At 33.4% G+C, this 26878-nt stretch overlaps 1 protein-coding gene across 1 annotated transcript in view; it reads right to left on the bottom strand.

The window, feature by feature from the left end:
* The window catches only part of LOC134529790 (dnaJ homolog subfamily C member 10-like), a 35156-nt gene extending 8758 nt beyond the window's left edge, over positions 1-26398 (bottom strand). The window contains exons 1-7 of the mRNA XM_063364237.1: positions 26133-26398; positions 20979-21189; positions 11148-11359; positions 7059-7271; positions 3603-3818; positions 1659-1998; positions 547-822 (exon numbers count right to left, since the gene is read on the bottom strand). Coding sequence (XP_063220307.1) covers positions 547-822; positions 1659-1998; positions 3603-3818; positions 7059-7271; positions 11148-11359; positions 20979-21189; positions 26133-26312 — 1648 coding nt within the window. The 5' untranslated portion in view covers positions 26313-26398. The remainder of the gene's footprint in view (positions 1-546; positions 823-1658; positions 1999-3602; positions 3819-7058; positions 7272-11147; positions 11360-20978; positions 21190-26132) is intronic.
* Positions 26399-26878: the final 480 nt, after the last annotated feature.

Raw genomic sequence — 26878 nt, 5'->3', positions numbered from 1 at the left:
CTACAACTCAAAAACTACAATACTATTTGAATTTTGGTTTTTGGATTCACAACCGTGATTAATTGCCCTATCAACTGTTCTCAGCTTGGTGTTGAGTTATGGGACACACTACATATATTTGATTGTGCTTCAAATTAATACACAATTGTTTGTATCCTTTACATTAAATAATGTTAGTAAAAATCAGATACAGATTAAAAATGGCAAATGAATTTATTTCAATACATTTGGTAAAAAATGCTAAGATATTACGTATGTGAAAAATTAACAATACTGTTTTTTACTTAGATATTGCCAATTTCTCTGTGTTTCACATGCTTTGAAGACACCTTTTCAATTCCCTGAGTTTTCTCCATATTTCAGATGTACCCTGTCTGCAGGAACCCTGACCATTTAAAAACAAAGATATTTGAAAGACACACCCACAACAACGGTTAGTATTCACTAAAATCATTCATACTGCCTTAAAAATAACAAAACAACACACAATATAATTTACCATTTTAAAAAAATTAAAAAAAAAAAAAAAAACCTCATGGGCCCTACCTGTAGGAGAAATTATATCCTTGATAAAGTCGATTAGGCTAGAAGCTGTATGTTCTCCAAAGAACTGATATTTCACAGAGTTGTTATACAAAACAGTAGTTGGATAAGAGTTGATGTTGTTCTGTGAACATAGCTCGCGATGCGCTGTGCAGTCTACAGTACCAAAGTTTACATTCATACTTATAAGTTGACTTGCCTTTCGAAACTCTGGTAACAAGCGTAGACATGGTGGGCACCAGGGAGCATAGAAATCTATGAACCACATTTTGTCATCACCTATGGAAAAATAACATTCATGATCAAGTTTAATACTAAATATAATTATGCATTATAATCATACCACAAACATGTACACACTAACAGCAGTAATATCAGCTCAGTTTAAACTGTTTGTTTGACAAAGTACATACAGCACTACACTACAAATGTTAACTGTTTTTTGGACACTGGATGAGAGCAGTGCTGTTATGTATTGAGAGAAGTAATTTTATGGCAGTTTACTATCAGAATAGTGAATTATAAATATCATTGTTCTATACCACAAGCAATTCAAAAGAAGAATACATTTTAATTAACTTTCACAACATTCTGTCAGTATACAAAATACTTGTTTTTGTCCATTTGCGAAGTTTTACAGGAGACAGAAACGCTACCTAGATAGGTCGTTATTTCAAACAAAAGAATATTCGTTTTGAGTGTATGAACATACAATTTGGGAACTTAATACAAATATAAATGAGAGTTAATTTAGTTTAACATATTTTGAATATCAATTCTTATCACTTTTCCATTATAAAGTGATCATCATTACAGAACAAATTTGAAGGATGATGTAATTACTATGTCAATGAGTTTAAGTTGGCCAAGATGATTTTGGGTGCCACCACTTCAACCATTAGATTGAAAATTTAGTCAATGATTTATGAAAGTTACAACTCATTTTCTGAATCAAGCAAAAGAAAGGAATTTCATTACAAAGCATTTGTTTTCATTAATACAAAAGAAATCATTGAAAATAGGATTTTTTTTTATATTCTAGACAGAATGCAATAGCTATAAAATTTTGTTTTTAAAACACACACAAGTTAATACATAAATGTTAAATAACTTACCATTGTCGACAACAGCGTGGAACTCACGAGGCGAGAGAATGCGAACATTAATAGCTGCACTACTTTCTTTCACGAAAGTGGCTACATCGTGAGCCAGTCCGAGCCCATGGTGGATTTCATGACCTCCGCCTTGTTTGAAAACTGCAAACAGCGGATATCGATTTATATTCAAATCTCCACACACTGATGCCATACGGGCACAGTTTACTTTCGCTATGTGAATATTGGGCAGTAAAGCAGGTAGCTTTTTCAGTTCAGTGTCGCCACCATGAGTGTTGCCGAGAAAGAAATACACCAACCAGGCTGTACTCGAACCAAGTCTCAACTGCATTCGCATATCCTGTAAATTAATACAAATAAAATCTGTATTCAGTAAATAATCCACAAGTCTTTGAAAATTAAAATTATATTACTAAACATGCAAACAGAATATTGTGCAGGAAAATATTTTATAGTCTATTAAGCATGTTATGTATGTTTGTTGAAATGCGCTGATACTAATTTGCAGGGTTGGAAACAAAACCAGGTTTGCTGTTTATACAAACAGATGAACGCAAGCTACAAATATTAATAGTAGTAGCAAGGTTTCTTCACCTGGATTTTCAGGCAATGCTGTTTCATTGGTCTCGGAGGACTCCTGCATCAGTAATTGTAACTGTGTTATAGAAAAACTAATAAACAGTCCATTTGTGGTTTCTATTTTGAACAAAAAATTGAATAATCCTAAGTAGCGGGCCTACATCTCCTCTAGCTCTGGAGACAAAAACATAAGCATTCACTCAGCATTTTCATTCATGCACTTATGAAGATAGGCCTCTACCCTGATTATGTGGCTGCAAGAATTTGATGAATTTTTTTAGCCTTGCATACGTTTTTTAAAAGAAAATTAATGTTTATTACATATTTTCCACTAAGAACTGAATAATTGAGCTGTTATATACATTTGAAGGCAATGACAACATTATCATTATTTTAAGTGCTTTGCCATGATTTAGGTATGAATAAATTATGTATCACTTATCGGATGATATTACACTCCTACTCAACGGATAGATACTAGTAGTCTCTTCTATTATCAAAATAATGTAAGTTAGTGGTGAAGCCAGAGGGATTATGGGTTAGAACCCTCTCCTTTTTCATGGAAATAATTTATTACTAAAATAAATTAATATTTATACCAGTTGTATATTCAATGTCTATACACAAAAACTACTTAAATAACACCATTTGGCAACTAGAAATTCATTGTTTCGCAGTGGATGACCCCCGGACCACCCCCCCCCCCCCCACCCCTTTAACGAACAACCTCTTAGCAGTAAGATGCATTTTTCAAAAAAATTTCAAAACTTGTATTTTGATTTATGTAAATAGTAATGGTACTATGTAAAATTAATAAAATGTGAATATTATATTATTATAACAGCTTCCAAATCACAGAACCACAGAGTAATATACGCCATGTGAAATCAACAAAACAAAATGAATAAATCATGGTATACAGAATGTTTTTTTGTAAAATTAACTTGATTCGTGAGTAAATAATTACAGCAAAAAAAATTATATTTTAAATACAAATAAAACCCAGCTTTCTCTCAATGATTTTCTTAAATTTTTTTTTTAACTTCTAACTACTTATCAGAAGTATAATTTTATTTATTTAAACCAAATTGAACAAATATGCATTTTGCCTACTATAAGTACACAAATTAGACAAAGCACTTTACATCAACTTTGTGTGTGCTAAAGTTTTACTCCTGGGAAATAACTTTAAATGAACAAAATACTAAAAACCTAACACATATTTACTATAAACAATGTACTTACCACCATGATAGAAAAATAAGTATAACTTTAGTGCGTTTACATGCCTATATACTTAAGTGTACATAGGTTACATAGAGGTGAACATCAACTTAAAATTTAAACAAAATAAATAAATTATACCTCAAAACTATCTTCCTCAAGCAGTTTTATATCTGGTAAATACCCTAGAACTTCTATGGTAATATCTCTAGGTTCTAAGCTTTCTACAGAGTGAAAACTGGCATTTGCATTTCCAACTGCTGATGTCCACAAAATTATATCAGTGTGCGACTGAAAACTACTGCACAGCTCCTCGTAATCCCGGCAGTTAATTACTCCGACTGACACAAAGTTTTCCTAAAACAAACAGTAAAAATAATTAAGTTTTGAAAAAGGTAAAAACATAATGCAAACTCTAAACCTTTAAAAAACAATTAAAATACATAACTAAAAAACAATTAAAATATAATTTCTGAGAAAAATTTAACCCTTCAGAGATCTTGGGGTCTGACAGACCCCAATTGCTGTTAGTTCCCTCTGCTGTTCATAGATGGCATTCCAGTTTTGACCACCACTTCAGTATCTTCTAATCAGTTCATATGCTTCAAGTTGACAACATTACCATCAATTGAAACTTGTTGTTACACAGGATTATTTTACTTTTGGGTCTGCCAGACCCATTGAGACCTTTTTTGTATATTAACATTCATCAATTTCAGGACTCAATCTTAAAATTTATTATGGTATTCGCAATTACTTACGTTAGATACATAGTGGGACTTAGTCTCTGGAGGTAGTGAAACGGAGGGTTGGAAGATGTTACCTTGAAAATATATAATTACTGTGGAACTTAGTGTTCGTGAAGTTCAAGAGACTGTGTGTCCTTCAGTTAAACCTTGTACGATGATTAATCAGTTGCTACGAGCTGTACAGAAGGCAGACTCGTGTTGAGCCGCCGAACCAGAAGTTTGCCTTGGGGTGATTCTCCAAGGAAGACAACACCTCTTCACCGAAACTGCTGCAAGCTGCGATTCCTGGGGTCACCGACTCGTGACATCGTCACCAGCCAGACAGAGCTTCGTGGTGACTCCTTGCATCTGCTATGGAGTCAAATGCTGAGGCGAGTTGGCCAATTTGAATAATTGCACCAGTAGTCAGGTACAGACATACACGTTAACTTTCCTATATCTCTTTGTTTGTGTATTTATTGATATTGTTAGCCACCAGATATTTTAAAGTTGAGATTTTATTATATTTTGATATTTTTTGGCACTTCATATTGTAATTGGTTCTAGAGCCTGTGCCTTGCATATTTTAACAAAGTCATCTTTAAGCAGCCCTTTCAGTAATTATTATTGTCATTTTGACAACTGCTTTTTTCTAACTGTTTTCATACAAATTATGAGCACAAATACATACAAGTAATGTTGTCAATGTTAATTAAAGTTCTTAGTAGTTTGGAATTCAATGTTTTAGTATAAGCTTTAAATTTTATAGAGTAGAATGTTTTGTGATATATCATCTTTTTAATACCCAATATTTTATACCCTTTTCTATATGTTGCAGTATTTTACGTCATCCGAGGAACAAGCTAGTAGCAGAGCATTTGGTTTACACTCATGTTTCCTACGTTCATGTTTCCTATGTTCATTACATTCATGTCATGATAAATCTACTCTATTATCTACTCACCCCGCTCTAATTTATTTACCCAGTATGCTTCGTCACACTATAAAAGATTATTTATCCAGAGAAAGGGTTGCAAAAGAAACATCAGTTCCTGAACTGAAAGCAACGTTTGGTTTGCTTTATCTGGCAGAAATCTATCACTGCAATAAGAGTACACACAGATGAGTTATGGTCCACAGCAACAGGTATGTGAGTTGAACTTGTCCAGTTAATAATGTCACAGGGCAGGTTTAGTTTTCTTCTGTGTCGTTAACGTTTTGATGACAAAGAAACTAGAGAAAAAAAAGGAAGAGATTAGATAAGCTGGCACCAATTCACACAGAATTGAAAAATTTCTTGGTAACTGCCAGAAAGCATACACCATGACTGAATATCTTACAACTGACGAGAAGTTAAGTTATTCCGGGGGTGATGTAGTCTTAAGCAGTACACGCCCAAAAAACCGGCAAAGTATGTATTAATATATGTGCCTTGGTTGATGCTTGCATGTTTTAAACTTGTAATCTAGACGTTCATGTAGGGAAACAGCCGGATGGCCCCTATGCTTGCAGCAACAGTCCAAGTGCTATTGTTTTGGACTGAGTGAATCTATTGCAGGAACTGGTCATAACATAACTATGGATGAATGGTTCATCAGTGCTGGTTTAGCAGAACATTTACTGGACAAAAAAATCACCACAGTTGGTACAATTAGGAAGAATAAGCAGGAAATACCAGCATAATTCCTCAACACTAAACAAATAGGAGATTATTGAAGTCTTTTTGGAGACTGCACCCTTGTTTCCTAAGCTCCAATAAAAAAACAAGAATGTGCAACTGATCTCAACAATGCATCACGATGCAGCAACAGATACCGGAAATTTTAAGATACCAGATGTTACATTTTACAACTCTACAAAAGGAGGTGTAGACGTTGTGGACAAATGTGTGCTATGTATAATTGCAGCAAAAATTCTTGAAGGTGGCCCATGACAATATTTTTCAATTTGTTAAAGATCGCTAGAATAAACAACAACATAATTCACATTAGAAACAACAATTGTGATGGCAAGATAAGTATTTTCTTCAGAGCGCTAGTGTTTGGGTTTGTAGGTGAGCACCTTCATTCTCAGGCAAGTATCAGCAACTTGCCCAGAACATTGAGAAAAAAAATTTCTGAAAATATCTGGGCACAAAAAGTGAAGGGAATCAAGATAAATTGTCCAACCAAAGGGAACAAAAAGAGGATGTTTTGTACTTTGCCACGGAAAAGACTAAAAAAAAAGTATTCTTGTGCACGTTGTAATGACTTGTGTGTGCTTGGAGCATGTTGTAAATGTATGTGGAAACTATTCTCTGAGCTGGATCTGAGAGTAAAAAATAAACACACCCTACTGACAGTTTTTCTCAAAACATCCAAAAGAATTTTGTATATGTTTATGACATTTAACTATGTTTTCTAATAAAAAATTTAAACTGTATCTAAAATTATGATTTTAAAATATGTTAAGTTAGTTTTAATTTTCACTGGTAATATACATACATAGTGTCAAAAATATATTAACTCAAAATACGTTGTTGGACAGCTCTGAAGGGTTAAAGCCTACTTCTATAACATACATTGAATAATATGTTTAATAATCTAAATAGAAGAATTAACAAGAATTTATTGAAGAACCAAATGTGTGATGCAATTGCCCAATATTCTACATAAATTAATTAACTATAGCTTAACATCTCATGAAAATCAAGATCATAAGAGACAATGAGGGGTGATGAGATGAAAATGCAGTGTTGATGGAATGAATTGATGGAGGAAACATCCGCCACATTTCCCACTTACGAAAAATCCGGATGTAACTGCACCGGGATTGCCTTGATTGCCTTGGTGAGAGGCAAGTTAAACTATTTTAACATTTTCTAACTTACCAACATTGCTGCTACTAAAATGTGATGGTCATCTTTGCAGTCCAGTTGGCTCTTACAGAGGAAAATTAACCACGAATGTTGATTATTGGCTTTCTGTTGTTGGTTTATTTTCTTCCAAATATCTGTATCTATTTCAGATACCTTGGCTTGTATGTGTCCCAAAACAAAATCAAGCATTTCCTCAAACCTGTGATTTCCAGTGTACTTTATTCTCTGAAACATTTTTTGCCATCAGTTAGAACAGTAGTACAGATTATAAATAATTTAAATGAGAAAACACAAACATCATAAATTTAAAAGACCAATCTGCCCACAATGGACAGAGCTTAATGTCTAATCGACACTGATGTCATTATAAAAGATGAAAAGGTGATGAAGCACTGACAAAACGAATGGGTGGGGGAAACTGGTATACTCAGACAAAACCCACCCGCACACAGAAACATTTACCACATTTCCTACATTGGAAAAATTAAGGTTAAACCCTACTGAGAATTGAACCCAAATTGCCTTGGTGGAGGACAAGTTATGTGTCCACTCAAACAATGTTGCTCTAATCTACCTGGGATGATGGGTACATGTATCATATCAAACAAAATACCACTATAACTAAAAAAAAAACTGGAAAAATGGTCTTCAGACTAGCCTTAAGATTGTCTTCTTTCGGAGCTAAATGTAGCAAACTCATTTCGTGGTTTGCTGAAAAAACATCTTCAAACATTATGAAGCTCAATTTTATCAACAGGTAAATGATTGTCACTGCCATTGTCCTCTTAACTATTCCAACATTTGGTTGAGTCAACTTGGTTAAATGCCTCATATTTTTCCTGTCCATCAAATTTACATTTTTTGTATGGTGTTACATATGGGTAACAATTAGACAAAATTTCATCTTCTAACTAAATTTAATGTTTTTTGTATGCTCTTTTTTGTCGTCGTAAGTGCACTTAAACACCAATTTTTCTAGTGATTTTGTAGGAAGTAAAAATAGGTTGACATAACCATATCAAGAGAATAGAGAAGAAGAGAGAGCTGGATGAAGGCAACAGCACAGCCAGTAAAGATATGAGCGGAATGAGTGATTTGAGACATTCCTGTCGTCTGCAGACAAGGCAAACATTGGCTAATGATTCACCAACAGAACTTTCAAATTCTGCTGATGTAAACTAGGTTGTATGCATTTGTTTACAAGAACAGAAACACTTGTTTAATTTGAACCTGAAGGGACTGAGAAATAACTTTAAACTAACCAAAAATAATGAGCAAGAAAAAATATGTCAATAACCACTGCAACTCTTCAGAAGCATAAAAATTTTTCTAACTAAGCTTACTGACATTGTAGCGCTCATACTTGAAAAACAGTACCATTACATTTATGTTAAAAACAAAACTTAAAGAGACAGATACCCAGAAACATAAAATAAAGCTTACATTTGCACCACAGCACAAATGAGTGATTGAAGATACCAGGGAACTGACAGAAACATGTTCAACTTATTTCCGTCCAACTCCCGAAACTTTGTCAAGCCAATCTGATGGCCACATTCAGTTAATATGAAACAGTCTAACGATCAAGAATGTTTACAAACCACCACTACATGACAGAGTATAACCAAATTAAAGGAATATTTTATTTTTGTTTAGAACTCTGTTCCTTATGTATTGTCAGAACAATGTTTTTTTTTTTTTTTTTTTTAAGGTTTATATTTCACCGCAAGCGAGATCATTATAAACGACCACACTACACAGAAATGAATAGACCAAGACTTATAGTTATGAAGCCATCCCAGCATTTACTAGACGTGATTTTGGAAAACCATGGAAAATCAAAATCAGGATAGCTGACATGGGATTTGAACCCAGGTCCTCAAGAATAAAAGTCCAGTCTCCCCACTGCCCCACCTCGCTTCATCTTTCTGTGTCTTATCCTATTCACACTCCATTCATGTTTCATTATTGGGGAATTTTTTACCATTCTCCAGGAAAGGTTCTGTGGCACCCAAAAAACTAAGAGAAATAAATAATGGCATTAGGACAGCTGCTAACATGACATTCCCCACTTGCTACCTGGATGTTAGCTGAGTAGCATAGGCAAAGAGGTGATGTGTTTGGACACATAAATTGTTGGAGAATTCCTTTATTTGTCACAAAGATTAAGTCTCGAAGCTGTAAAGTCTCCTTCCTTCCTCTTCTGAAAAGAACGTAAGTAACCTCTGCATAAATTCAGCATGTTTTGCTGTACATTCTGATCATTTTACATCATATCATTCACATAAAATTCTAGCTATACACATTTTTTATTTAAATTGATTAATCAGAAAAGTTAATGTACCATCAAAGTTTCGAACTATCCACAATTTTGACTTCCAAAAATCTGGCACTTTTGGACTCTGCAGATGCCGGATTACAGCAAATGCTGGATTATTGGACAGTATCTCCCACGATTGCTAAAAGCTAGGTTGCAGCAAAAATACATCTGTCGTATAGTGTTTGGTAGCAAATATCGTTTAGCAGGAACATAAAGATAAATATTTCAAAACAAATTAGGTGCCAAAGGTACCTATGTGCCAGTTCTTTGATGTGTTACTTAAGTTCCTTTGGCAATGAGAACCTTAAATAAACACCCAAACTTATTTTTATCAAACATTTTAAAGGCTTATTTGTACACATCCGAGCAATCCCAAACCATGTCGAATGCTCCCAAACCATGCAGAATGGTCCCAACTATTCTAGCAGGGCAAGCATGGTTCTCTTATTTGCTCGTCATAGGTGTGATGCGTCATCAGTATGACCCGCCTATCGTACATATAAAGCTCATTTAACCCCGTCATACAACCGAAAATGTGTCCTACTTTCATTTAATAATAGAAACAATTCTTTTAAACGAGTCAAATAATATATTCTCATTAAATTTAAGGTTTTTCCTCAATCCTATATGTTCAGAAAAGATGTAGACGCAATATAGGACGTATATAAAAAAATTATGTTGGCCTGTGAACTAACTTCAAAACAACTTGTCTACAATAATAGTTATGTGGCATAAATATGCAGAATTGTATGTTTCATTCAAATAAGTCACATTGATCCTTTTTTCTTGTTATTTTTAACTCTTCAATACTCATTTTATCAAAATGTAAGTCATATTTAAAAAAAAAAAACTATAGGCAATCTGTCTACGCTTGACATATTTAAGAATAAATAAATAAAGGTCAGGATAGAATCACATAATATTTCAACAAATAATGTCACTTTAGTTATTTATTCTTTATAAAAAATTAAGTGTAAAACGCATACAAGCGTGTGGTTTGTACAACTTCTGGTCACAGTGAATTTTTCCTTTAGCTTTCTTTAAGTGATAAAAAAAATTTGCTTGTAAAAATAAAATATGTGCACAGATAAGGTTGAAAATAAAAAAGAACGCTGCTGATTAAATACCTGGCAGTCTGCTGGTTATTTTACACCATTGTGTCATTAGATTTTAAACAGAAAGCATTTCCTCCCAAGATTTGGTAACTTTTAGGTTAGGTCTACTCCCCACCCTCGAAGCAGCTAGGTTTGCTCATACTGCACCGCATATTGCCACGTATTTTATACCCATATGTTACCCTGTCATATTTTGAAGTATGATCAAATTGTAACAATTTAGGAACAGTGTTTCACGTAGATTTAAGAGGTTTTTTTTATCTTTAATATTAAATTTGTAGTTTTTGAGAGCAGCGGCTTTTGTGAAAATAAAGTAATAAAATTCAGAAAAGGAGAAACCAATATTATATTTTTCAGTTATGTCTTCTTATTAGTAAAAATTGAATATTTCAGATGATTCTCTTGAAATACAACAAAAAAATGGACATCTAAATTTTTCATTCCAAATTTTTCTTTACAAAATAATATGTTAAGATACATAAAAAAAAATTTCCTTTACATTTTCCAACATAGTTATTTCAATTTTTTTTTTTTACAAAATACAATGTTTCAGTGTACATTAAAAAAACTGGAAAGAAAAAGTAAAAGACCATTAAAATTGCACACTGCAAACTAAGGGTGAGACACCCTATAGGACTACACTAATTATTATCACACAAAACTTACAGATGGGTACATGATGAGTGATGGGTATGATCTCACACCCTGTTGGTTACATAGTTGCCACTCATCCGCACAGTTGACAGCTCCAATCCTGATGGCTCCATCCGCTTGGATTGCCAACTTCCTCCACTCTGGTGCCATGTCATGGCAGTGTGAGCACAACGGCGAGTAGAAATTGACAAACCACCTCGTTACCGAGCTGGCTACGCTCTGTTCTGTAGAAAAAACTTTCACAAAATATCTGCACAAGTCTGGCTTACATTTACATTTTTATAAATGTATGCATAACGTAGCATCATAAAAGCTTAACAAAGTTACTTCTAAAATTGGTCTTAAAATTTTATTTCGCTTGCTGAGGCATGGCCGGATTGAAAAATTCAACCCACCATAGTACACTATTCAAATGTTACAAACTTGTACCAAATGTAAAGTACAATATATATATATATTTTTTTAACTTATCCAAGATGTCACAATTACTTACTGTTATCACACTGATGGAGATAAAAGGCAGAAGGCAGTGAGGGTACAATGCTGTATGTATATATGCAGGACATGTAGAGAAGGCATAAATGTCATTGAAAATAGGCCAAGAAATGCTTCCTTTAATCACTAAAGCCTTTACCATAAACATGACTAATCAATAAAATAAAAAAAATTTGGACATAAAGGATTTGTTTTTCTAATAATTTTTAGTTAATTTACACAAAAAATTAAAAAACTGATTTTTTGCTATATTATTAAAATTAATTTCTTAAAATGGTAAATACAGCTGAATTTGGCATTGCTTTAAAACAGAAAATTACATGTATATATTTTTAACATTTTTATAGACATATGCAATTGCTAGAAGGAAGATAATATAGTGAATAGCAATAAAACTGAAATAACAGAAAAATTTAACTCAATACACTGCCAAACACCAAAATGGAAGTCAAACACTGCACAACACCGAAATGGAAGTCAAACACTGCATTCCACCGAAATGGAAGTGAAACACTGCATAACACCGAAATGGAAGTCAAACACTGCACAACACCGAAATGGAAGTCAAACACTGCACAGCACCGAAATGGAAGTCAAACACTGCACAGCACCGAAATGGAAGTCAAACACTGCAAAACACTGAAATGGAAGTCAAACACTGCATTCCACCGAAATGGAAGTCAAACACTGCACAACACCGAAATGGAAGTCAAACACTGCACAGCACCGAAATGGAAGTCAAACACTGCACAGCACCGAAATGGAAGTCAAACACTGCAAAACACTGAAATGGAAGTCAAACACTGCATTCCACCGAAATGGAAGTCAAACACTGCACAACACCGAAATGGAAGTAAAACACTGCACAACACCGAAATGGAAGTCAAACACTGCACAACACCGAAATCGAAGTCACACTGCAAAACACCGAAATGGAAGTCAAACACTGCACAACATCGAAATGGAAGTCAAACACTGCACAACACCGAACTGGAAGTCAAAAACTGCACAACACCAAAATGGAAGTCAAAAACTTCACAACACCGAAATGGAAGTCAAACACTGTATAACACCAAAATGGAAGTGGATACACAGCATAACACTGAAAAGCAAGGCAAAACACAAAAGGGAGTGCAATTCATCTAAATTACTTCATTTTGTATTTTTGAAAATTATAGAATTTATTTCATACATCTTTAGTTTGGGCTTAACCTAAAATATTAATTAGAAAGTTTTGTGTATGATTTTTCCAAATTAAAGTAAATAAAAGCAATCTATGGCTGATACCACATAGATGTGGATAACGGCCAACAGAGAAACCTCAAAAGGAAATATATAAGTATAATGATTTTGGGCTTTTCATTGTATATTGCTTTTTTGATCCGTATATATAGTATTGAAGAAGTGTGTGACCAAAAGTAAAATTTTAATTGAAAATATGTTGGTACCAGAAATAAAATAAACCACTCAATCCAAAAACTTTTAACCACTGCTTAAGTTAAAAAGTATAGGTTTAGTAGTAGTTGGTTTTATACCAGAGTTATTTTATTTATTAATGAATGGTACTTAAAAAGATAACAATGAAACTTGTCTAAATACAAAACAAATCTTTAGTTGTACTTTTAATTTTCATATTATTTATAACTTTCTTGTGGACTATGAAAAAATACAAAAGAATAATGAATACTTAGTTGCAGTTTTTTATTTGACTTAAGTCTCATCAATATATTGTTTTATGTACACATTTTAAGTGTCTTACCATGAATTGGCAAGAAATTGTGCCGAAGTTGTTTTTAAATGTATGTATTGGTAGGTATTATATTATAGATCAAACACAGACCAAAAAGGTGAATCATCTACATTCAAACTTACATATCAATAACTGTTTTAAATAAATGCACTTGAAAACAGGTCTGTGCATGTATGTGGTGTACGAGCTAGTTTCAAATTGCTCATTTAACAATTGTTGTTAGATTATTTCAGCTCAGTTCTCTTATGGTTTTGGTTCATGTTCGCCATGTGTTACAGCGACATGAAGATTATCCAATCTTGGTTTTAAATACTGGTCTTTATATGTCACGTGACAGTAAAGATGTTTCACATATAGTACATGAAAATATTTTTGTCAACTTAAGTTTTTTATATCTAGCCTAGGAAATTTCAAGTTACTTTAAGTTTATATTTTATTAAAAGTTAGATCACTTGTTTATGTAAACAATTTACAAAAATTTGAAATTTTAGTAGTAATTTTTTTTTTAGCGTAATAATGGCAAATGAAGAAAAACAACAAACATAACATTGTTTCCTGTAAAATGCTGTAATCCTTTAAGAGGATAAGGGCATTTTAAGTTAGGTAAGCTAAAGAATGCTAACTCAGTGTTTTCTTTGAGTCAGGAAGATATTAAGATTGGATAGAAGGCTGAAACATAGCTACAAGAAAGTTTAAAAATACCTTTCTGCTCATCCAACAGGCACAAGTAGATTTATGTACTGAAGGAAAGCTCGTACAAATGCTGCTTCATATAACGTTTTAGAACATTCTGGAAACATCATATTACAATGTACCCTAGCACATTATAAAAGCTTATGAAACCTTATACACAAAGCACTCATTATGCTCTTGAATATTCCAAAAGGATTGATTAAATTTTTTTTGCATATTCCATGCAGTCTAAATGTTTTATATGTTAAGATTCATTGTATAAAAAAAATTGATTCCTTAAGACAACATTTCTATATGATAATTAGAATGTTTACAATAACTTTAATGGATTTGATACTGTGTCTACTAAGGGAGTTATAATTATCTTTTCTTTCAATTCCTAGCAGGCTCAACCCCCCCCCCCCTTCACATTTTTTTGACAAAACCTTTTTGGTACTACTTTTAAGAGGTATAATAACTCTAAACCAATGCAATATTTTTCATGTTATAGGAGTTAAGAAGTTAAAGTGATCTTTCTGGTTTTTAAAAAAGATCCCCATTTCTAACACTTGGTCTGATTTTGTCCATTAACAAACGTGACCAACATTTTCCATCTCTTTATTTAATGAATTTGTTTGCAAGTAATTTCTGCAATAATAAGACAGTTACTGATACTTCAGAGTAGATGATGGTTTTAGGGTATATTAACCATGAAACTTAAAACTAGAAAGACTTTTTCCGAACGTCGCACCATAGTAACAGCAGCAACAAGTGGTCTTTATATTAAAAAAAAAAAAAAAAAAAAAAAAAGAGAGAGAGAGAGAGAGAGAGAGAGAGACAAAGATCAGCACAGTTCAACGTAAGGGTGCAGTAAAAATTACTGTAGTTATATAGATCCTTAATCATCTTTGGAATATTAAAATAAATCATTGGAGCTAGTGGGAAATTGACTAATAAAGAAAAAATCTTGAAGTACATCAATTCACAAGACCAAAAATTTTAAATGTTAAAACAATTCTTGAAAAAAAATTTATTAGACCTCAGACAGTGATGTTTAAAAAATCAGCACATGAACAAGAGGAATTAGAAATTGAAAGTTTGCACAAACTGAAAGTCTTAGTGAAAAAATTACTGTTTTGTCTATTCTGCTATGTAGTTCATGTTGCAGTAGATTTAAAAATGAATTGGAAATTAGTAATCTTATGGTAGAGCAGTAAACAAATTAATTAAAGAAAAAGTATTCTTCAAAGTCCTAACTCTAAATGAGAAAAACTTTATATTTTACAGGCTTTCTATTTCAGGCACTACATAAGCAGAGTAATCCCAGGAAGCAAAAATATGTTGTATCCCTTCAGAGGGACCAACAAAAAAAAATTATTTGCAAAAACAGCTAATTATTACAAAACTTATGACCTCCACTATATGATCGAAAAAGAGGACCCAAAAAATGTTTATAAATTAATTTCCATATTAGCTCTACGGTTGTTGTGTTCCAGAAAATTATATATAAATATGGTCATGCGAGATTTTAGATGTTGAATAAGACACATTGTGCACGCGAAAAGAAACTGTGGTAGTCAAAATTATGGCGTGTGTATAAAATATTCTAAAATGTATGGCAATTTTTGAAATAATCGCTTTACCCCCTCTCGCCAGAGTGCATAACATAACGACACTGTTCGGCAAAGTAACTCCGGCCCTTTCCCACAGCCACAACCAGCAGCTCCCGTCCCATCCGAAGCCGACTCTGCTGTCTCGTCACACACGTGCACAAGAACATAACACAAGTTGAGAGTTGGCAACGCTGTATTGTAATGTCATATGATGGCGTGCCTTGGCCTCGCTGGATATTTAGTTTTGTTGGAAACAATAAAATCATTAGGTAACTTTGGTGTTGGTTCGAATAAGTTATGTTGGTACGACTGTAATAGAGTAAGTAAGAAAAGATATATGGCTAGTGTGTGAGAAATGTGTGTAATAGAAAGAGGAAATTACACAATATTAAGAAAGATGCCGAGTTTTAATATAACCTATTAACAGGTTATGGGCCCAGGCCGTATGAAAGTACACTGGTGTTATTGAATAAGTATCACAGTTTTATTGCGATAGTGATGTGTTGAGAAAAGAAGAAGAAAATACGCAGTGCGGGCATCCATTATGGAATCCAACTACAACTACATTAGATTGGCAAATGGATCAAACTGGAGTGTTTGGAAATTTCAAATTACGGTCGTGTTAAAATCAAAAGGTTTATATAGTGTGGTGTCTGGAGAGGAGTTTAAACCTACTGTGGTGGATGACGATTCACAAACCGAGACGGAAAAGAAGAAATTAAAGGAATGGGTGACACGAGACAGCAAAGCTCAAGAAATAATTGTCACAAGATTAGAAGAAGGACCAATGATGCACATTTTGGCTTGCGAGTCAGCACAAGAGATGTGGAATAAATTGTTATCAATTTTCGAACAGCAGTCGGAAGTAAGCTTGCATCAACTTCAGCACAAGTTCTTTTCTTTAAAATACGAAGGGGAAGGAGTCGCGGCTTTCCTGTCAAAACTGCAAGAGTTGGTGGTCCGGCTGAAGCAGCATGGGGAGAAGCTGTCCGATCAAATGCTAATGACGAAGATTTTAGTATCACTACCGGAAGAATATAAACACTTTGTGTCGGCTTGGGAGTCTGTGTCAACAAAGGACCAAAAACTGTCAGAGTTAAGTGCACGTCTGTTGATTGAAGAGGAGCGTATCTCTGGAAAGGGCAGTCAGGATAACGCCCTGTTGTCTAAAAATCAAGGTAGGCCGAATCCATTAAAGTGTTTTAAGTGTGGGAAGGCAGGACACATTCAGAAAAACTGCTATTCTAATAAATTGAACACTAATAATCCAGGTGGGAGACGTATGTGCTATTACTGCGAAAAGATGGGACATATCAGTAAAGATTGTAGATGGAGGTTAAAAGCTGAAAATAGCTCTGAACCTGCTCATCGTACACTAAAGGGGGGCAATCTGAATGCTTTTATCAGTGCTGCAATGGTAAGTGAAAGCCTGGATGACAAAAGCTGGTATGTGGACAGTGGAGCATCTGAACACATGTGTGCTCAAAGACATTTTTTTTATGACATGTGCAAGCTGGATAGTGAAAAACATATTGTAATTGGTGATGGGTCAACTCTTGTAGCAAACGAGGTAGGGACTGTGAGAGTAGAGGTGTATGATGGTAATTCTTGGCAAATATCGGAGATAAAAGATGTGTTATATGTTCCTGATATCAAATTCAATTTATTCTCTGTTGGTGCAGTGTTGAGAAGAGGTTATCAAATTGAATGGAGAGAGTCTAAATGTGAACTTAGTAAATCTGGAAAAGTGTATGCTGTTGGAACTCTGGAGGGGAAGCTGTACAAGATGATGTTTAGGTGTGAACCAATCCCAGCTGTGGTGAGTGTTGTGAAGAAGCCTTCCATTAAAATATGGCACGAAAAGTTGGTGCACCAAAATACAGAGCAGGTCAAAAATATTCTGAAGAGCCACAACATAGAAGTGCAAGGTACTGAGGACTTCTTTTGTGAAGCTTGCATGAAGGGGAAACAACAGAGACTGCCTTTTTCATCAAGTGAACACAAAACGACGGACACTTGTGAGATCGTTCATGCAGACATTTGTGGCCCGATGGAAACAGCATCAATTGGAGGTTCAAGATATTTCCTATTGATAAAAGATGATTTTTCAAGGTATAAATTTGTTTACTTCTTGAAGTTCAAATCTGAAGCTAAAGAAAAGATTAAGAACTTTCTAAGTATAGCTAAGAACGACACCGGAAATCCAGTAAAAATTCTGAGAACGGGAAACGACACTGAACTGTGCAGTCAAGAAATGCGGAATATCACTGATGAAATGGGAATACGGCACCAGAAGTCTGCACCTTACTGCCCAGAGCAAAATGGGAAAGTTGAAAGAGAAATAAGAACAGTTGTGGAGGCAGCCAGGACTATGCTGGCAGCCAAAAACCTGAACAAAACCTTATGGGCGGAAGCAGTTAATACTGCAGTATACACCATCAACCGGACAGGCACGAGTTCTGTTAAAGGAAAAAGCCCATATGAACTATGGTTCAAGTCAGTTCCTGAAATCAAACATTTTGAAGTCTTTGGAACAGAGACTTACATGCAGGTGCCTAAAGAGAAAAGAAAGAAATGGGACCCTAAGAGCACAAAAGGACTATTCGTAGGGTATCAGGAAAATGCTAAGGCCTACAGGGTATATGTACCGAACCGAGGAAAAATTGAAATATCAAGAAATGTAGTGTTCAAGCCAGATGGTGTAACAACAACAATGGGAATCGAAGTTACCAAACCTATCCAAACTGAAGAGCACTACAGGGATGAAGCGGAAGGCATACAACTGGAAAATGTAGAGGGAAGCAGTACGATTGAACATAGTTCCTTAAATAATGAATCTGCAGATGAAGAGGAATTCAGAGGCTTTGAAACAGATAACTGTGGAAAGATATGTGAAAAGGTGGGAACATGTAATTTGAGGGATAGAACAAAACTAAAGGAACCAAGGTATCTGAGCCAATATGAGACAAGTTTTCTTTGTGCAGATGAGCCGCAAACATACGGAGAAGCAATGATGAGCAATGAAAGGCAAAAGTGGAAAGAAGCTATCAATATTGAATTGAACTCTATAAAGGAAAATGACACCTGGTCAGAAGTTATACCTCCAAAAGATGCCTGCGTCATAGGCAGCAAATGGGTATTTAAGATTAAACGAAATGAAAAAGGAGAACCAGTGCAGTACAAAGCGAGACTAGTTGCAAGAGGTTTTGAGCAGCTCAGTGTTTTTGATGCAAGTGAAGTGTATGCACCAGTGGCTAAGATGGCGACGCTTAGAATTCTGTTGGCGACTGCAAATGACCTGGGCATGCCAATATATCAAATGGATGTTCAAAGTGCTTTTCTTTATGGTGATATAGATGACGAAGTTTTCATAGCAAAACCAGATGGAATGGAGGGGGATGAAAAGACAGTTTACAAACTAAAAAAATCTCTCTATGGACTTAAAAAATCACCAAAATGCTGGAACGAAAAGTTCAATGAAGCTATAGAAAGGGAAGGATTGAAAAGATCAAAACATGATTACTGCTTGTATGTCAAGAACACAGACAAAACGAAGCTATATGTCCTGCTGTATGTGGATGACCTGCTAATAGTAGGCAATGATGAGAACCAAATTCAGGCATTGAAAGAAAGTCTGAAGAACAATTTCAAGATGAAAGACCTAGGACCGGTGTCAAACTACTTAGGAATTTGTATCTCTCAAGATTTAAAGTCTGGAACTCTAAAATTGAATCAAACTCATTTTTTGAAATCATTGTTAGTGAAATATGGAATGGCGGACTGTAGACCCGTGTCCACACCAATGGACCCACTGTGTAAAATAAACTTCCAGGACACTGAAGAAGACAAAGAGCTGGAAACAAAATGTCGACAGATTATTGGAAGCCTGTTGTATGTCGCCCTAGGCACAAGACCAGATCTTAGTGCTACTCTTGGCATTCTGAGTAGATATCAAAACCGGGCAAGTGAAGCACTATGGGTTGCCCTAAAACGCGTTTTGAGATATATAAAAGGGACCTTGGACTTGACACTCGTCTACTGACGACAAGAACCCGCAGCTCAGCTGAGTGGATACGCTGATGCAGACTGGGGAGGAGATGTGGAAGAAAGAAAATCTACATCAGGTTTTGTATTCCAACTCCAAGGTAATACCATCACCTGGACCTCCAAGAAACAGTCAACTGTTGCCCTGTCATCTACCGAGGCGGAATACATGGCTCTGAGTGGTGCAGCGGCTGAAGCGTGTTGGATCAGAGGGGTACTGCAGGATCTGGGAGTGTTAAAAAATGAACCTGTGATCCTATACGAAGACAATCAAGGTGCAATAAGAGTGTCAAAAAAACCCAGAGAATCACAAACGGTTGAAACACATTGACATTCGCCATCATTTTGTCCGAGAAAAAATCAGTGAGGGTCTTATCAGTGTAAAATATGTAAAATATGTAAAATATCAGGATCAAATAGCTGACATGTTCACTAAAGCAGTGAATAAGATCACACTCTTGAAATGTATAAGAAGTATAGGGCTAGAATAATGCAAATTATTGGTTAAGTTTTTTATTAGCTGTTCACTTGTATTTTTTACTTAGTTGTTTCGCAAAGTCTACCTAATAACGTTTATTGAGGGGGGCTGTTGGAAACAATAAAATCATTAGGTAACTTTGGTGTTGGTTTGAATAAGTTATGTTGGTACGACTGTAATAGAGTAAGTAAGAAAAGATATATGGCTAGTGTGTGAGAAATGTGTGTAATAGAAAGAGGAAATTACACAATATTAAGAAAGATGCCGAGTTTTAATATAACCTATTAACAAGTTTGCTGACTCAACACACGCTAGAGTGTGGCGCTGATAAGAGCATGACACCTAGCAACACTTTCTCAAACCCTTTATGTGCTGATTTAAGAAATATACTTTATATAAAAGCCTTAAGCCTACACGAATGACAATAAGTATGGTGTATTCATTAAATATAACAAAATACTGACAAAGTTTATAAATATTACAAGCATGAAATTCATTCTTATTTTATATATATATATATATATATATATATATTTTTTTTACAGAGACTGATTTCAAAATACGGCGGACAAATTTCATTTTAAAGTTAATAAAAGAAGCCTGTGTATATGGTAGTTTAAGTTAAATGATGAACTTCAGTGTTTCCCTTAATTTTCATTAATAAAGGTTCCTTTATTGTACATGCTTTTAGCTATATACATACAAAGCCTTCCAAATTTTAATAGCAATATTGTTGCCTCCGTAAAGAAACATTAAAAAAAAATAATCTAGTAAACATTGTTAAACCTTACCAAATTCAAAGGCATCAAGATTGACAATTTCTGGATCATTATCATAGATACCAAAATTTTCTTCATAGTAACTCCATGAATGATAGGTTTGTTTTTTGGTAGATGGTTCTGCTTTGCCGTATAAATCATATTTCTTGCGTAATTCATCATCCTTTAATGTCTCATAGGCAGTAGTGATAAGTAAAAACTTTTCATGTGATTCAGGATCATCCTAGAAAAACAATATAGTGAATAATAAATTATTTTACCAAAATATAACTCAAACATTTGAATCAAAATTTTTTTATTTATATTTAATAAAGAGTATAATTTAACTCTACAAATCTGCACAGCAGTTTACATGAAAACTACATCAATCCCTTGACTAATAAAGTGGATCCATATTAAAGAATTTTTAGTGTTCCTTATCTGTGGCCATCACAAAAATTGTATTTATAAAATATATGTTTATGTACTATCTGAACCACTGCACAGGACTTACAGGTGTAAAAGGTTACATTGTGAGAGACATTAGATAAAAACAAACTAGCCTATTTCTGAGGAATCTTTGTAATGATGCTAGGCAGACAGGAAAGTTTGGAAGTATGGTAGTGTTACAAAATCACATATTTTAATATTTTTTATACATTGAAAACACTGTCTTACACAATGTTAAAAGTGGTAGTTCACAGTTTGCATACAAACATTTAAACACTGACACATTTTCTAGGTGACACTGTCCAGAGAGCAGAGAGTGTACCTAAGCCAGTCCCACAGCTTTTATATCCTCCTGATAACGACACTGCAGCCTACTCTAAAAACATGTAACAAAACCTCAAACTAATGTGGCCATAGTGGAAGAAAAATAATGGCATTAAATGGGGTGACCTTTAAGGTAGGTAACGTGCTGCTCTTATCTGTTTGCCCACTGCCTACCTGCCAGATTTAAGGGACTATTTAATGACAACTAGCATCGCCATCAAACATTGTTTCTTACAGCACTATCACCCTAACAATCTTAACACAATAGTCTAGAAGCACAAACTTTATGAAAAAATTAAGCGTGATAGTTAACCAATCATTACAAAATTTGGGACATGGTACCTACCTACACGTATAATCACTGTCACTATAAAATGGTTAATTTAAATTTTTAAAAATGGGGAGAAGTAAACAGGTTAAACATTGATTTGTAAAAGATAAATGTGCATGATGTGTTTGAAGAACATTGCAGACAGAGAAATAGATTATATAATTAAATAATTGTGTTTTTAATTTATTTTAATAACTTATTAATGTTCAATGCACTAGAAAGCTAAACTCGTATTTACTGTTTACTATACTGGGCTATATTCACCACAGTATAGATGAAAGAAATCTCAAGCTATACAAATAGCTAGCCCCTGCAAAACAGAAAAGCAGCAAATGGTAATTATTGTTGAAGGTATGGGATTTTTCAAGGGAACAAGAAATTCCGAAAATGGCATTTTTGAGGACTACTAATAATGGTAGCTTATCCCACAAACAGGCTCTATTTCAATTGCGAAAGGATTCTACAAAACTCAAAAATGGTTACAAGCTATAAACAAAAAAAAAAAAGAATGAAAATCATTACACATAAGAAAATATACATATAAAACTGCTTAAAATACCTATGATGATAATCCTACACACAATAAAATAACTAAAGAATAAAAAATTATTTATTAATAAGAATGGCAATTTGTCTTAAAATATGTGGGCGACTGCATGAAAAACATAGGTCTACATTTACCCAGCCAAATCATTGAATAACTAGGTCTATGATTACCTAGGCTTCGCTCAAGAATCAGAGAAAAATTTCCACTACACAAGAAAAAATACAAAATAAAAAAAAACAGAAATAAACAGAAAACACAAAAAGATCATATTTCTCAGACATTACAAATGGTTTCATGTTTGTCACAAAACATAATATATATGCATAATACAAACATGAAATAAATAATTCACCATGAATTTGATGAAATATTAAAATAATTGATTAATGTCAACACAATTCACACCAATACTACTTTGTAAAATCAGTATTAAAAGGCACCAATATAACATCGGCTTAAAATGAAAACCTTGTATCTCAAAAATGAGAAACTTTGCAGCAGAAGGAAAAATAAACTGTTTTCAAACAAATTTTGTACAATTTAGTACATTTCAAATAAATATAATTATTTGGTGATTATTTATGTTGTTGAGCTAAGTTGAGATATGAGATTTTCTACCTAATAATTCAATAAAGAAAAAATATATACAGTTTTGAGATACTAGGTTTTCATTCTAAGCTGACGATAAATTAAATATTTGCAACAAAAATGAGATTTTCTGTGTAACCAGACAATGGCTGTTACTTTATAGACACTTACAATGGATAAACACAAAAGCAGAAGGCTGAGATTTACAGAACCTTACATTTCTAGTGATCCAGAAAAAAAAATTAAGTTGCTTGATCATTTAATAAACAAATGATTTTTTGTATGTTGATTCCTACATTATTGGAGAGTTCAAAAAGACTAATTTTAAATTTTTATCTTCTTCTGAATTCCGATTGCAGCCATTTTTGTTTTACAAAACATACTGATTTTCGCGTTTGTAAGGGTTTACGTAAACTTATGTTACTCAAAAATGGTAAACCCGAGGTTTATGAAACAGAAACCAGTTTATTTAGGAAGATATAGCATTTATTATCCCAACTACTCATGTAAGAAAAAATGCATCCCAAACAGAAAAAAATCAACCTTAAAGTTTGACTTTAAAAATGACCAAATTTCAATTTTTGAAGGCATATCATTCTCAAAAGAAATCTCTTCTGAATATTACTTTTGTGAAGATGTGTAGCTACCATAATGCACTGTAATTAAAAAAAAATTTTAAACTTGAGACTTGCAGTTTAAGATTTATTAGCTTTCAAAAACAGAAAATTAAAAAAAATCCCAAATTTTGACAGCCTATATCTTTGTTGGAAAACAGTTTTAAAATCTTAAATTTTTACAGATAAACCCTTTTTACAGAAGTGTATTATACTGCTGTAAAAATTTCTTCTTTGAAATTTATTTTCAAGTCAAGTTAGAGGACCTTAAAAATCCCATGAAAAACATATTTTTTGCCAAAAATGATGGAGCATTGATTTGACTACCAGTATGGAGGTACAAAATGCCAACTTGTTACGTGCAATAACACGTAACTTGACGTACAAAAAGTAATTATTAAGTTTCATACACATAATGACAATTCCTTTTATACGTCAGGTTAAATGCTATCGTACATAACACATAGGCACTGACAAGAGTTGTCGCTTGAGTTTGGATGCACTGTGGTGAATCACTTTTTTTTAAGTTATTATTTACGTTCCATTGCGTTACAATTGCCAAATGCTAAATACACACGTTATTACATATGGAAAACCAAAGTATCAGCAACACAATTAAAGCACAACAAGGCGACAGCCATTTCTCTACTGCATAGGCTATCTAATGTAACCTACAAATTGTAATTTCTCAGAAACCAGTAGGAATTAAGAAACACAGTTCACAGGGTAAATAGAGAAACACCTTAAGTATTCAAAAAAAGTATTTTCAGAAATTTATTATTAATTTACAGAAAAGCAATGACATAACAACATTACCGCAACGCTTAACCAGGACAATCAATTAACATATTTTTAACTCAAAAAATCTGATTTTCTGAAATTTTTATTTTATGGAAAAGCTGCTACAGGATATCCAAACAAATCTGTAATAAAAATTCCATAACAATTCCTAGCAAAAGTTTTACATTCTCATGAATAATAAATTCAAGTATTATACCTATTTTGCTCTTTTATGAAAGAAATGAAGAAAATACACCCACAAACATACTCACATAAGGCCTAGAATTATATAATACAAATTAAAACGGGTAAATTATGAAAACAAAGTTAAACAAAAATTTGAAAATACATTTTTTCATACCCTTACTTTTATTTTTTTATTTTTTATTTATTCAATTTTTGTTCTGTAGATCCCATTTGGAGGTAAGGAATCCGGGATATAGAACAAGTCAATTAATATATATATATATATATATATATATATATATATATATATATATATATATATATATATATATATATATATATATATATATATATATATATATATATATAGACACACACACACATACATACACACACACACACATACAAACAAACTGTACAACCACAAAAACTAAATATTACAGAGTAGGTACTTTTACATTTCAAAAGTAAGAAAGAGAGATTAAGGGAAAAAAAAATCGTTTTAATCACTGTGTTAAACATCTTTGTGATATTTATATTATTGCATTAGTTACTGCAGAATTAATTTACTGTAGCATGTTCATACAAGGATAGATTTTTGCCATAGTTAAACTTTTGGAACACGATGTTTACAAGTCATTTGAACTTCAAAAATGCTTTTCATTTTTAGTTCCTAAAGTTCTAATTAATAATTTGATGAAATATTATTGTCATATTGTATGTACTTTTCCCAATAGTTTATGTATTATCAGACTGCTAAATACATTCTGTAAATTAATAATTGTACTGTTTCTTCTAGTTGAAAGTAACTAGGACAACTGTAGGAGTATATGTGCCACCGGGTATTATAATATTTACTGTGATAACCTTTGTTACATAAACTTAAAATTATTTATTAAGTTTTATTTATTTTAATAAACTTTCACACTATACTTTTTTATTGTGGAACCAAAGTTTTCACTACGGGTGGGAACTTTGAATACATTTTGAATGTTCTGTTGTGTCTGTTATATTATACATTAACTTTCTACAATATAAATTGACACAAACTTGTGTTATGCTTTAATAGCGTAGCCGAGATTGTTTCACACGAGCGATATTCCTGATAATGTTGTCGCCGTTCTATTCTTCACTTGATACTAGCTGCAACTTGAACCTGAGGTTCTCCACAGATCCCTAGGAATATAGCGTAGGCGAGGCTGTTTTCAAACGACAGATTTTTAATATCAGTACATTACGGCCACGGCTACGACTGTTTTCCATTTCCAGTGAATATTGTTGAATGCCCAGAATGCTAATACATTTTATACAAAAGAAACTTTTCCCAAGAACGTGAATAAAATACTAAGTGGAAATACTGTACTAACCTTATTCTTATCTGGGTGAAAAGTAACAGCCAATTTTTTGTATGCTTGTCTAATAGTCTTTTTGTCGGCATCCTTGGGAACATCAAGAAGTTCGTAGAAATCTTTCGCGGACGTAAAGGTACATAAAATTAGTAAAACAAAGAGCCATGTGCCACCGCTACTATCAATTGTGTAAAACATTACAAAAAATTTGCGCCATTCAACGTTTCTAGGTTGTGTTCCGTTTTCAAACAGAAAGCTCGATCAGCTGGTACCTGATAGAGATACAAAAACATCTTAGGCAACGACTATATCTTAGGGTTTGTAAGAAAAAAAAATGGAAAATAAAATAAAATAACAATGAAGACTAAACTTTATTAATAATTATCATTTTATTGAATTGTTTTTACAAATATATGTTATTTTCACTATCAATATATTTTTTAATAGTATCAAAGATATATTAACTAACAAACGCGGAAAAAAAATTTAAGGTATTTACCAAGCAACTAAACATTTGAAAAAATAGTAATGGGGGAAAAAAATTTTCAAAAATTGAGTTGGAATTAGGAATAATATATATATCTTATTTATGATAATTTTAATGATGGGTTTAATTGCTATTAGCGCCGTTAGTTCGCATGCGGCCGCAAAGCTCACTAAGCTGACGCAGGGTGAAGTTAAGTTGCCAGTTCTATGTATATGACCGTGTTTTTAACAATAACACGCCAATGGGTACGTACGGATAGCTCTGCTATGCTTAATTC

This window comes from Bacillus rossius, chromosome 2, assembly GCF_032445375.1.
Source record: "Bacillus rossius redtenbacheri isolate Brsri chromosome 2, Brsri_v3, whole genome shotgun sequence".
Classification (NCBI taxonomy): domain Eukaryota; kingdom Metazoa; phylum Arthropoda; class Insecta; order Phasmatodea; family Bacillidae; genus Bacillus; species Bacillus rossius.
Note: the sequence above shows the minus strand (reverse complement) of the source record. Positions and strands in the feature narration are given on the sequence as shown.